This window comes from Pongo abelii, chromosome 2 (assembly GCF_028885655.2).
Source record: "Pongo abelii isolate AG06213 chromosome 2, NHGRI_mPonAbe1-v2.0_pri, whole genome shotgun sequence".
NCBI classification, from domain to species: Eukaryota; Metazoa; Chordata; class Mammalia; order Primates; family Hominidae; genus Pongo; species Pongo abelii.
The window spans coordinates 36,533,528-36,547,069 of record NC_085928.1 but is presented as its reverse complement, the minus strand read 5'-3'; the positions used below and the strand labels follow the sequence as shown (position 1 = coordinate 36,547,069).

At 41.3% G+C, this 13,542-nt stretch overlaps 1 protein-coding gene across 3 annotated transcripts in view; it reads left to right on the top strand.

The window, feature by feature from the left end:
• Nucleotides 1-13,542, top strand: part of CEP97 (centrosomal protein 97) — a 66,683-nt gene that overhangs the window by 44,864 nt on the left and 8,277 nt on the right. For 2 of the 3 annotated variants that reach the window (XM_024245351.3, XM_054551582.2), the window contains 3 exons: nucleotides 6,722-6,886; nucleotides 8,360-8,493; nucleotides 8,933-9,722. In XM_024245351.3, coding sequence (XP_024101119.3) covers nucleotides 6,722-6,886; nucleotides 8,360-8,493; nucleotides 8,933-9,722 — 1,089 coding nt within the window. The remainder of the gene's footprint in view (nucleotides 1-6,721; nucleotides 6,887-8,359; nucleotides 8,494-8,932; nucleotides 9,723-13,542) is intronic. The other variant, XM_024245352.3, reaches the window with a different exon arrangement.

Below are 13,542 nucleotides of genomic sequence, written 5' to 3'. Positions count from 1 at the left end.
GGGAACATCACACACCAGGGCCTGTTGGGTTGGGGGCTAGGGGAATGATAGCATTAGGAGAAATACCTAATGTAGATGACGAGTTGATGGGTGCAGCGAACCACCAGGGCATGTGTTTACCTATGTAACAAACTTGCACATTCTGCACATGTATCCCAGAACTTAAAGTATTAAAAAAAAAAAAAGTGTGGGAAGAAGGAAGAGATGGGAGGGTAGCTCAATAGCAAATTTTTTTCCAGACACATTTTTAAGAATTGTAGAAGTACAGAGCGAGACTCCGTCTCAAAACAAAACAAAACAAAAAAAGAATTGTAGAAGTATCACATAATTAAGATATAGTTTTAAAATAATATTTTAAAATATCCTTATAATCACTTCAGAGAACAGGAAGAGAGCATGGCCGCACGTGGTGGCTCACACTTGTAGTCCCATTACTTGGGAGGCCAAGGTGGGTGGATTGCTTGAGCCCAGGAGTTTGAGACCAGTCTGGGCAATATGGTGAAACCCTGTCTCTACAAAAAAATACAAAAAATTTGCTGGGCGTGGTGGTGTGTGCCTGTAGTCCCAGCTACTCAGGAGGCTGAAGTGGGAGGATTGCTTGACCCAGGGAGGCAGATGTTGCAGTGAGATGAAATTGCACCACTGCAGTCCAGCCTGGGCAACAAAGTGGAAAAAAAAAATACAACCAGCATCCAGAGATCCTCTTTGCTTCCCTCTGGTCGTAACTCCCCTTCTCACTAGAAGTAACTATTACGGTAACTTTTTAATAATTCAGAAAGATTTTTTTTCCTGGTTATTATGGCATCTTCAACCAGCTTCTGCTAGAATATATATATATATATATATATAATATATATATATATATATATATATTTTTTTTTTTTTTTTTTTTTTTTTTTTGAAGACAGAGTGTCGCTCTGTTTCCCAGGCTAGAGTGCAGTGGCATGATCATAGCTCATTGCAACCTCTGCCTCCTATGCTGAAGGGACCGTCCTGTCTCAGCCTTCCAGGTAGCTGGGACTATAGGCACACACCACTGTGCCCAGCTCATTTTTAAATTTTTAGTTCAGATAAGGTTTTGCTTTGTTGCCCAGGCTGGTCTTGAATTCCTGGCTAGAGCAGTCCTCTTACCTCAGCCTCCCAAAGTGCTGGGATTATACATTTGAGCCACTGCACCCAGCTAGAATAACCAGAATTAAAAGACTGATGGCCGGGTGCGGTGGCTCACGCCTGTAATCCTAGCACTTTGGGAGGCCGAGGCGGGAGGATCACTGAGGTCAGGAGTTCGAGACCAGCCTGACCAACACAGAGAAACCCCGCTCTATTAAAAATACAAAAAAATTAGCTGGGTATGGTTGCACGTGCCTGTAATCCCAGCTACTTGGGAGGCTGAGACAGGAGAATCACTTGAATCCGAGAGGCAGAGGTTACGGTGAGTTGAGATCGTGCCATTGCACTCTAGCCTGGGCAACAAGAGTGAAACTCCATCTCAAAAAAAAAAAAGACTGATAATACTAAGGATGTGGTGTAATTGGAGTGCTCATAAACCACTCTAGGGGACTATAAATGGTACAACTACTTTGAAAAACTTGAAGTATCTACTGAAGCTAAATGTACATATATACTCTGTTACCCAGCAATTTTACTTCACGTGTATACTGTATAGAAATAGCTACTTAGGTCTCCCAAAAGACATGTACATGCATGGTCACAGCAGCCCTATTCATAATAGCACATCAGCCTGTACAAGAATGGATAGAGTTCTCAAAAAAAGAAAAAAAAAAGGGTCGGCACATTGGTTCACGCCTGTAATCCTAGCACTTTGGGAGGCCAAGGTGGGTGGATCACCTGAGGTCAGGAGTTTAAGACCAGCCTGACCAACATGGTGAAACCCCGTCTCTACTAAAAATACAAAATTAGCTGGGTGTGGTAGCACATGCCTGTAATTCCAGCTGCTTGGGAGGCTGAGGCAGGAAAATCACTTGAACCCAGAAGGCGGAGGTTGCAGTGAGCTGAGATTGCACCATTGCACTCCAGCCTGGGCAACGAGCAAAACTCTGTCTCAAAAAAAAGAAAAGAAAGAATAGAGTTACTCTCAAACTAGGAACCTAGATGGTTGGTGCCGTGCTAGAGACAAAATGCTGTTGCAGTTGTAGTCTGTCAACAGTGCTCCCATGCTTTAAAACAACTCTGGAAGTATTGTGTTCAGGAAGGAAACATTATTCTAAGGGAGAGCTATTGCCTTAAAAATCGGTGTTTGGCCTGAGCAGTGTTGAAAATATTTTCCTGGTCAACATTAAGAATTGCCTTGAAGGACAGGAAGGAATTTTCAGTTTTTAAAGTCTGCCCATCCTGGTTGTTATTTGCTAAGAACACCCAGGTTAAAGTTCTCCATTATGAACTGTATCCTAGATTCTTTGATAACATCAGGTAACTAGATCTTGATTTGAGTGTATGTGTTACCCAAAAGAGTAGCTTGAGCAGTAACCAAACCTTGTGGTGCTTTGACTGAGTGATTTCTCAGAGTTAAGCATACCTGTGGAGAGACGAGCATCTTTGTGTGGCACCTCAGTGTTTGGAGTTCTGTCTGAATGTGTTTAGATCTCTGTTTTGCTATTGACAGGAACTTGCACAAAGCTATAACACTATTGCTTAGTTAGAGATCTTATGGGAGCAGAACCTTGGAGAAAGTTAATATTCCTTTTTAAAATTATTTAAGTTGAAATTCCTAGTGCTAGATATTTTCTTTTTAATTTTCAGAGATGGGGTCTCGCATTGTTGTCTAGGCTGGAATGCAGTGACAGGATCACAGCTTACTGCAGCCTCAACCTCTCAGGCTCAAACGATTCTTCTGCTTCAGCCTCCCAAGTAGCTGGGAATAGATGCATGCCACCAAAAAAAATTAGCCTGACTAATTTTTTAAACTTTTTTGTAGAGATGGGTTCTTGCTATGTTGCCCAGTCAGGTCTGGAACTCCTGGGCTCATTGGATCCTCCCGCCTCAGTCTCCCAAAGTGTTGGGATTACAGATATGAGCCACTGCATCTAGCCAATATCCTTTTTTTTAAAGGGATATTTCAAATATATAGAAAGTTAAAGAGAATAACATAATGAACATCTATGTACCCACCATGCAGCTTCAACAGTTGTCAATATTTTGCCAGTCTTGTTTCATTCCACATTTTTTGTTGGAGTATTTTAAAAGCAAATATCAGATATCCTTTTATTTAGTACTCCTTTTATTTTTTTTTTTTTGAGACGGAATCTCGCTCTGTCGCCCAGATTGGAGTGCAGTGGCACAATCTCGGCTCACTGCAAGCTCTGCCTCCTGTGTTCTGGCCATTCTCCTGCCTCAGCCTCCCGAGTAGCTGGGACTATAGGCGCCTGCCACCATGCCCGGCTAATTTTTTTGTATTTTTAGTAGAGTCGGGGTTTCACCATGTTAGCCAGGATGGTCTCGATCTCCTGACCTTGTGATCCACCCACCTCGGCCTCCCAAAGCGTTGGGATTACAGACGTGAGCCACCGTGCCTGGCCTTCCTTTTTTTTTTTTTTTTTGAGACAGTTTCGCTCTTGTTGCCCAGGCTGGAGTGCAGTGGTGCGATCTTGGCTCACTGCAAACTCTGCCTCCTTGGTTCAAGCAATTCTCCTGCCTCTGCCACCCTAGTAGCTGGTATTACATTTTTTTTTTTTTTTTAAAGAGACAGAGCAGGTTGTTGTAAGTTCCCTTTCTTAATAGTTGTTACTTCTCTTGTTTTAAGTAAACAGTTCCTTCACTTTCAAGAGTGGAATCATAATCCAATGACTTGAAATTAATATGTTAGAGGCCAGGCATGGTGTCTCATGCCTGTAATCTTAGTGCCTGGGAAGGTCAACACAGGAGGATCACTTGAAGTCAGCAGTTCAAGACCAGACTGGGCAACATAGTGAGTCCTCATCTCTAAAAAAAAATAAAAAATGAAAAAATTAGCTGGGTATGGTGGTGCATACCTGTAGTTTCAGCTACTTGGGAGGCTGAGGTGGGAGGATTGAGTGAGCCCAGCAGTTTAAGGCTGCAGTGAGCCATGATAGTGCCATTGCACTCCAGCCTGGGTGGCAGAGAGACCTTGTCTCAAAAAAAAAAAAAAAAAAGATTAATATGTTAGAGCTGAATGAGTCTTAATTTTGTTGTTTTTTTAAATTGAAAATGGTATTTTAATTGACAGAGTTTTTTGTTGTTGTTGTTGTTGTTGTTGTTTTTACCTACGATTTAATATAATTTGTGTAGGGATATGTTTATTGATGAATTCATGTGAAGCAAAGTGGAAAATCAGATCTTATAGCAGTTGACGATTTATAGTTTGTGGTTTTTTTTCACAAAAACTTAAACTGTAGGATATTCAAGCTTGAGTCCTTTCCTCTAGCCTCTTAGTTTCACTTTTCTGTCTTCCCAAAATACAGATCATCTATAACTTAGAAATATTGCTTGCTGGGAAATATTAAAGTTGGTGATTGTCTTCTACTCTGGACCTATTTTTGTACAACCTTTCAACATGCCATTTGTTTGGCAGGAGAATATATGCAAACTTAGAGCAGATTTCATGAAGATTCTAAATGATTTTGATTTAGTCCACAGGGATGTTTTCATGGAAGGAATACTTTTTTTTTTGAGATGGCGTCTCGCTCTGTTGCCCAGGCTGGAGTGCAGTGGCGTGATCTTGGCTTACTGCAAGCTCTGCCTCCCGGATTCACACCATTCTCCTGCCTCAGTCTCCTGAGTAGCTAGGTCTACAGGTGCATGCCACCACGCCTGGCTAATTTTTTGTATTTTTAGTAGAGACGGGGTTTCACCATGTTAGCCAGGATGGTCTCAATCTCCTGACCTCGTGATCCGCCCACCTCGGCCTCCCAAAGTGCTGGGATTACAGGTCTGAGCCACTGCGTCAGGCCCATGGAAGGAATACTTCTAATTATCTTTATTAAATAAACTAAACTTTTTATTTATTTATTTATTTTTTTAAAGAAACAGAGTCTTGCTTTGTTGTCCAGGCTGGCTTCAAACTCCTGGGCTCAAGCAATCCTCCCACCTCGGCCCCACAAAGTGCTGGGATTACAAGCATAAGCCACCACACCTGGCCCTTGCTTCATCTTATACCTTTACTCACTCTTCCTTCTTCTATACTATTTTGAAGCCAATCTCAGATTACATATAATTTCACCTGTTAGTATTTCAGTATATGTCTCTAAAAGAGAAGAACTCTTAAAGAAACAACCACAATGCTATTATCACATCTTAAAAAAAAATTAACAAAGCGCCCTAATATCAGATATTCAGTGCTTACATTTTCAATCCTTATAAATGAATTTTGTATCTTGGAAACACAATTCAAATAATTATGGCCTTATGTCACATTTGGTTGATACATTTCTTAAGTTTCTTTCTTACTCTGTTTAGTGTCTTAAAGCAGCAGTATATTATTATGGCATGCTCTGTAGGTTTGCTGTGCTGACTGAGCGGTTCTTTCTTGGGGCCTCCTGGGCTTGCACTCAGGTCACAGATGGGGCTAGAGTCATCTGAAGGCTTAACGTGGCTAGGTGTCCAAGATGACTTTCTTGAATCTCTCAATCTATCTGTCTCTCTTCTCTTTTATTTTCTTTGCTTTCTTTTCTCTCTCTCTCCCTTGCTTTTCTTTTTTTCTTTTGGTTGTAGTTGAAGAAGTCAGAGTTTTTGTCCTATAGAGTTTCCCATTATCTGCTCATTTTACCAGCTACATCCCTGTGTCCTTTGACATATTCCTCTCCCTTCTGTATTTTCTGTAAATTGGATATGGATGTTTGTTCAGATTCAGGTTTGATTTTTTTTTTTTTCGAGGGGAGGACTATAAGGTTGGTGCAAAAGTAATTGCAGTTTTTACTTAGCGGGTTCTGTTGGGAGGCATACAGTGTCTAGTTTCCTCTTGTGTTATTAGTAGCTATTAATGATCAATGCCTAAATCTGCCAATTCATTAAGGGTTGCAAAATGGTGAAATTCTAACTCTATCATTCTTTTTTTTATTAGTTGGAATACTATGAAGTAACTATCTGGTTATGCATTGGCATAGTTTGTATAGAAAAGATAGAATTAATGATAAGGAGTTGGTGGTTCACTAGTATCCTCCAACTGTGACCAGTTCACTTTTGTTTGTTTGTTTTTTGTTGGGTTTTTTTTTATAGAGATGAGGGTCTTGCTATGTTGCCCAGGCTAGAGTGCAGTGACTGTTGACAGGTATGATTATAGCGCACTATAGCCTCAAACACCTGACCTCAAGTGATCCTCCCACCCCAACCTCTTGAGTAGCTGAGATTACACATGCCACCATACCCGGCTAGTTTTTTTTTTTCTTTTAACTGTCATTATGAACTAATGGATTTAAATGCAGTTCATCTATTTAGGCATTTCAGTGTGACAGAATGAATGGAGAGAATACTCATTGCTTCCTTGAAAATGATTTAAAAATATTTGGCACCATTAGTCCAAGCTTAATGGAAGTGCCTCTAAGCAAGAAAAAGGGTTTGAAACATTATTAGAATGAGGAATATGAGTCAGAATGATAGATTTAAAAAAAAAATTGAGTGAATTTTATTTATGAAAAACATCCAGTGGTGCTATAAAGGTAAGTTAAGAAGGAAGATCATTGTTGCCTGACAATGCGTATTGACTATTCTCATGCCATCTCCTCTTTTTTATGTTCCTCAATTCCAGTTTGAAAGCTGAATGGCTCTATAGTCAAGGCAAGGGGAGAGCATATCGGCCTGGCCAGCACATCCAGCTTGTCCAATATCTGGCTACAGTCTGCCCCCTTACTTCTACACTAGGTCTTCAAACTGCAGAGGATGCCAAACTAGAGAAGATTTTGAGCAAACAGAGGTGAGCCCATTTATTTCTAACAACCGATGAATTCACAGGTTAAAACACCTCTGAGTCTTTGCTATGGTGATAGTAAGCCTGAGGCAAGTGCTGGGGCCCACATTTCTGGACACTCAGTCCCCTTGTCACTGCAGCAGTTCCTGCAGGGAAGCTGAATCATGCACTGCAAACAGCCAAACAATATGGTATGGAGGAATAGAGGGTCTTTTTTTGTTTTAAAGACAGGGTCTTTGTCTCTTGGTCTGTGAGTACAGCAGTGCAATCATAGGTCACTGCAGCTGCAACTACAGGTGCATGCCACCATGGTTGGCTAATTTTTTGTAGAGATGAGGTCTCACTTTGTTCCTCAGGCTGATTTTAAACTCTTGGCTTCAAGCAGTTCTCCTCCTTCGGCCTCTTGAAGTGCTAGGATAATAGGTATGAGCTACTACACCAGGAAACGGGATAGGCTTTTTTTTTTTTTTTTCTTAAGACATAGTTTCACTCTGTTGCCCAGGCTGGAGTGCTGTGGTGTGATCTCGGCTCACTGCAACCTCCACCTCCCGGTTCAAACAATTCTTGGGTCTCAGCTTCCTGAGTAGCTGGGATTACAGGCATGCACCACCACACCTAGCTAATATTTTATTTTTAGTAGAGATGGATTTTTGCCATGTTAGCCAGGCTGGTCTTGAACTCCTAACCTCAGGTGATCTGCCCGCCCTGGCCTCCCAAAGTGCTGGGATTACAGTCATGAGCTACTGTGTCTGCCAACCCTCCCCCTTTTTTTTTTTTTTTTTTTTTTTTTGAGGCAGGGGCTCACTTTGTCACCCAGGTTGGAGTGCAGTGGTGTGATCTCAGCTCCCTGCATCTGCATCCTCAGTCTCCTGGGCTCAAATGATCCTCCCTCTTCAGACTCCCTTCAGTCCGTGCCTGTAGCTGGGACTACAGGCACGCACTACCATGCCCCGGCTAATTTTTTATATTTTTTGTAGAGATGGGGTTTCATCATGTTGCCCAGGCTGATCTTGAACTCCTGAGCTCCAGCGATCCGCCTGCCTTGGCCTCCCAAAGTGCTGGGATTACAGGTGCACAACACTGTGCCCGACCTATTTGTTCTTTAATGTAGGTGTTTCTTGTGGGTTTTTGAATACTTAAGAGGTATATCTGCCTTCAAAGGGTACAGTGAAAAAAAAGAGAAAAAGTATTGCCAGAAGCATTTAATATTTACTTTCTTTATCAGAGATCCTGCCTTTAAATATTTTTGTATGTGTGTATGTGTGCATAGTAGGGTGTCTGTCTTTGCAATTACAAAATAAGCTTCTTAACTTTCTTTATCCAGTGCTTTCAAATGAGGATTTATAATTTGGCAGTGATTAAAAGTACCTACTTTGAGAACTTGTAAACTTCTGCCTTTTTGAGATTGTTACCCAGGAAGCAGAAAATCTTTCTTTTTTTGGTTTGTGTTAAATCAGACCAGATATTATTGATTTTTAGGTTTCACCAGAGGCAGTTGATGAACCAAAGCCAAAATGAAGAGTTGTCTCCTCTTGTTCCTGTTGAAACAAGGGCATCCCTTATTCCTGAGCATTCAAGCCCTGTTCAAGATTGCCAGATATCCCAGGAAAGTGGTAAGAAACTAATTTATCTCTGATCCCTTTTCTCCAAGTTATTTAATTTGTCAGGTATCATAAAGCAGAAAAAGGTGCATATTTTCATAATTTTTTGTTAGTTTGCTAACTTCAGTAATCATTTACATCTTATACATATCTATGTATATACACACCTATATATGTATGTATATTATAACTGCTAGATTTCTAATTTTAAGAAACATTTCAAAGACTACTACCTTTTGTATAGCCCTGATGCTTTGATTATTCTTATGATTATCACAAGAATTCATTTTCTTAAAAATATTTGATTTGATGTTTTAGGCATATTGGAAGAAGTCACTGAGGGGATTTTTTTTTGCATTTTACTCTATTTCAAGGAATAGATTTCATTAAAGGGACATAACTAAAATGTAAATATTTGGTGGTTTAAATGATACTCTGTTGATTCTTCTAGAACCCGTCATTCAAGTCAATTCTTGGGTTGGGATAAACAGTAATGATGATCAGTTATTTGCGGTTAAGAATAATTTTCCAGCCTCTGTACACACTACGAGATATTCTCGAAATGATCTGCACCTGGAAGACATACAGACGGATGAGGACAAGTTAAACTGTAGTCTTCTCTCTTCAGAGTCTACTTTTATGCCAGTTGCATCAGGACTATCTCCACTATCACCTACAGTTGAGCTGAGGCTGCAGGGCATTAACTTGGGCCTAGAAGATGATGGTGTTGCAGATGAATCTGTGAAAGGGCTGGAAAGCCAGGTGTTGGATAAGGAAGAGGAAAAGCCTTTATGGGCTGCAAATGAGAATTCTGTTCAAATGATGAGAAGTGAAATCAATACAGAGGTAAATGAGAAAGCTGGGCTATTACCTTGTCCTGAGCCAACAATAATCAGCACTATCTTGAAGGATGATAACCACAGTCTTACATTTTTTCCTGAGTCAGCTGAACAGAAACAACCAGACATAAAGAAGCCAGAAAATACACAACCAGAAAATAAAGAAACCATATCTCAAGCAACTTCAGAGAAACTTCCCATGATTTTAACCCAGAGATCTGTTGCTTTGGGACAAGACACAGTTGCCCTTCAGAAATTAAATGATGCAGCCACCAAGCTTCAGGCCTGTTGGCGGGGATTTTATGCCAGGAACTACAACCCTCAAGCCAAAGATGTGCGTTACGAAATCCGGCTACGCAGAATGCAAGAGCACATTGTCTGCTTAACTGATGAAATAAGGAGGTGGGTCAGAAGTCCTTTTGATGCACTGTTTTGTTGGTTTGAGGGTGTTAAATTCTTACAGTTGATTCAGAACACTGTGCTTCTGTGATTATAACACTTTTCACACAGTGTAGCCACTGTTGGTTTGGTTGTCTCCTATAGTGTACCGAAAGCATCTGGAGAGCAGACACTATCTGCTCTATCTCCTCATCTCCATCCCCAGCAAAGCACTTGATACATAGATGCAGTGTAGTGATAAATGTTCAATGAACGTGAGCTTTATAGAGATCTGTAATTCTAAACATAGAAAGGTACAGAAAACATTGAAAAACCAAGTAAAAAAATGAGAAGATGATGAAGTCTATATGGAATTCAGTACATGAAATAAGAATTACAGAAAATAGCAGGGATTCAGAAGGGGCTAAAATTCTATAGGACTACAATAGGAATTATTCCTTAATCCCATGGCTCATATGTTTTACTGACTGCTAACCCAGGAAAGTTAGGATTTCATTAATATTGCAACTAGTAATATTTACTGGTATTATCAGGTAGAAGAGGAAGAGGCAGCAAAGGATACTGCCAGAGTAGGAGGAAAACTAGGAGAGTTCCACCTTCAACAGGAGAAAGTGTTTCAGGAGAGATGAGAGGTGCCATAGAGAGGACACAGGCATTAGACTTGGCAGTTGGAGGCTATTGGTGACTGTGTTGGTGATTCTCCAGACTATCCTCAGGTTGGATGATTTGCTAAAAGGACTCACAGAACTCAGGAAAATACTATTCTGTTCGTCATTATGGTTTATTACAGCAAAAGGATACAGATTAGAATCAGTAAAGAAAAAAGGTGCCTAGGGCAGAGTCTAGGAGAGATGAGGTGCAAGCTTCCAGTTGTTCTCTTTCAGTGCAGTTGTACAGACAGGGCTTAATTCTCTCAGCAATGACATATGATAACACATATGAAGTATTGCCAACTGGCAAAAGTTACCTCATCTTTGGTGTCCAGGGTTTTTATTGTGGGCCAGTCACATAGGTATTGAGTACCCATGTAACTGATCTTAACTATTTAGACCTCAGGCCACACAGAGGTCACACTGATACTCCATGGCCCAGGACCCCAGGCGAACAAAATAGATGTTGACTAGAAATCATTGATTGCCTAAACTATCTGATGTGACCAAGACCCCAGGTGTATAAAGATATTCTTTTTCAGTCAGGATATTCCAAGGGCTTGGAGATTATCTCCCAGGAGTCAGTCAAGGGCCAGTCTTATCTTTGCAATGTACAGTGTTTGAACATCCCCGTCCAGCTGAGTTAACTCCTTTACTGCACAGTGACCTTCCCAAGAGCAGCTTCAGTGGTGTAGAGGGATGAAGGCCATTTTGGAATGGGTTGAATAGTGAATGAGAGGTAAAGAGTTTGAAGGATGAGTGTAGCCAATTCTTGGAAAGAGTTGTTTTGAGGAAAACAAGAGAAAAGAGAATTAAGTGGTGTCTGAAGGAGAATCTAGATTAAAGGAACATTCTCTTTTGGAGATGAGAGATACAGAGTTTGTTCGTGTGTTGATGAAATGAATAAGGAGGGAAAAACTGATGGTGCAGCAAAAAAAAAAAAAGAGGAAGAGCAGGATTGCAGTTCTTGAGAAGGTAAGAGAGGAAGAAATGTAGTGTCGAAGTAGAGGAAGTGGCCTGAGATGGGAGCAGGAGCAGGTAAGGTGGTAGGTTTGATGGTGGGAGATGGGAAAAAGTCCTGTCTGATGCTGCTTCTTTTTCAATAATGTATAAGATGTGGTCAACGCCTGAAAATGAGGAGGGGGTGAAGGAGGTGTAAGGAGAGAAGTATGAGGTGTGAGGTAGTTATCTTAAACATGACCTTATGAGGAAAATGGAGGAGGGTTGCTGGACAATGTGAGAAAATGCTTAAAAGTGCAAAACAGTAGGTCAGGTTGTATGATTTTCATCAGCAATTCTTAGCTGCTCTGTTCTGATTCAGGCATGGTTAATTTGGTTCAGCCAGGAATGATTTTTTTTCCTAGGTAATATTGTAGAGAGAACAGGGGAAGGGCAAGAGAGCTGAAGATATTTGAGAGGGAGTAATAATGATAGATCTTAGATTTTATATATTTTTTGAGATGGGGTCTTGCCCTGTTGCTGAGGCTGGAGTGTAGTGGCGTGATCATAGCTCACTGTAACCTTGAACTCCTGGGTTCAAGTGATTCTCCCACTTGAGGCTCCCAAATAGCTGGGACTATAGGCATGCACCACCATGCCCAGCTAATTAAAAAAAATTTTTTTAAGGAGATGAAGTCTGTGTTGCCCATCTGGTCTTGAACTCCTGGCTTCAAGCAATCCTCCTGCCTCAGCCTCCGGCCTCAGCTTCTGGGATTACAGGTGTGAATTACCTTGCTGACTGGAATTTTATTTTTATTTTTTATCTAAAAAAATTTTTTTTTGAGATGGAGTCTCACTCTTGTCACCCAGGCTGGAGTGCAATGGCGCGATCTCAGCTCATTGCAACCTCTGCCTCCTGGGTTCAGGTGATCCTCCTGCCTCAGCCTCCCAAGTAGCTGGGATTACAGGCACCCGCCACATGCCCAGCTAATTTTTTTTTGTTGCATTTTTAGTAGAGACAGGGTTTCACCATGTAGGCCAGGCTGGTCTCAAACTCCTGACCTCAGGTGATCCTCCTGCCTGGGCCTCCCAAAGTGCTGGGATTACAGGTGTGAGCCACTGTGCCCAGCCTGGCTGGAATTTTAAATGAGGTAAAAGGGAAGTGAAGACAGGGGGGAAGGATCATTGGACTGGAGGTCTAGATTGTTGCAGTGGGGTACAACAGCAAGTGAACTGGGAGGATAGGAAGTAGTGGTTGGTGTTGGGTGCTTAGAACCATTTCTGAAAGTAGTGTAGTCAAAATGATTTGGTCTAGGGTGAGACTATGAGAATGGGTGACTGACATGGGGTGGATTATTGTTAGAGCATCCATGTGAATGTTGAGGTCTCCAAAAATGATGACAGGTATGGGGCAAAGAGAAAGCCTGGTGCTGAGACTTCATTGAATGGGAGCAGATGGTGGGAGTTCAGTACTTGACAACGAACTTTGGGAAATTTAGCAGGATGGCAGGAGTTAAAGGAGGGAGATGAAGAATCATTTGAAAACAACAGTGAGAAGCAATCTTTCAACCCTGATGTGTGACAGGGAAAAATAGCTTCCACTTCAGAGGGCTATAGTGCTCTCAGAAGTGGGTCTGCTTTGGACAAGGAAAAGTTCAGAGGGAGATGGAGTATATAAAGGGGTTTGCTAATTACAATTCAGGAGTTCTAGATGGCACAGGAGAAAGGCTTGGGGGGGCTAGAGAAACTGGTGAATTGGGTCAGAGGTGTGGAACAAAATGGTGTTGACAGTTTGGGTGATAATGGATCACTAAAGGAGGAGCCTTAGGTTTGTGATATGCCTAAGTATGGAGAGAACAGCAGTGAGCCCAGAGCTCAGACTTTGATGAATGAATGAGGAATAATGGATGGGAGGTCTCTTGTTAGCAAGGAGTAGGTCAGAGACCTGGGCAAACAGAATAGTGAAGTTTGGTGGGATTAGTCTTTAGCAGAGGGTGTTTCAAGCTGGATCATGAGTACTTAAGTGTGACCCTTAATTGTTTTGGAGGCTTTGGATAGCCACTCCTTTTTTGCACTTTCTGTTCCTTTGGTTTGTTTGGCTGAGAAATTGAAGCCAGACAAAGAGCCATTTAACATTTTATTTTATTTCTTATTACTGGAAATACTTTGTAGAACTAATACCTGTATTTCAGTCATATCTCCTTTAGCTTCTACCTTGAGTCACAGTTCAAAAT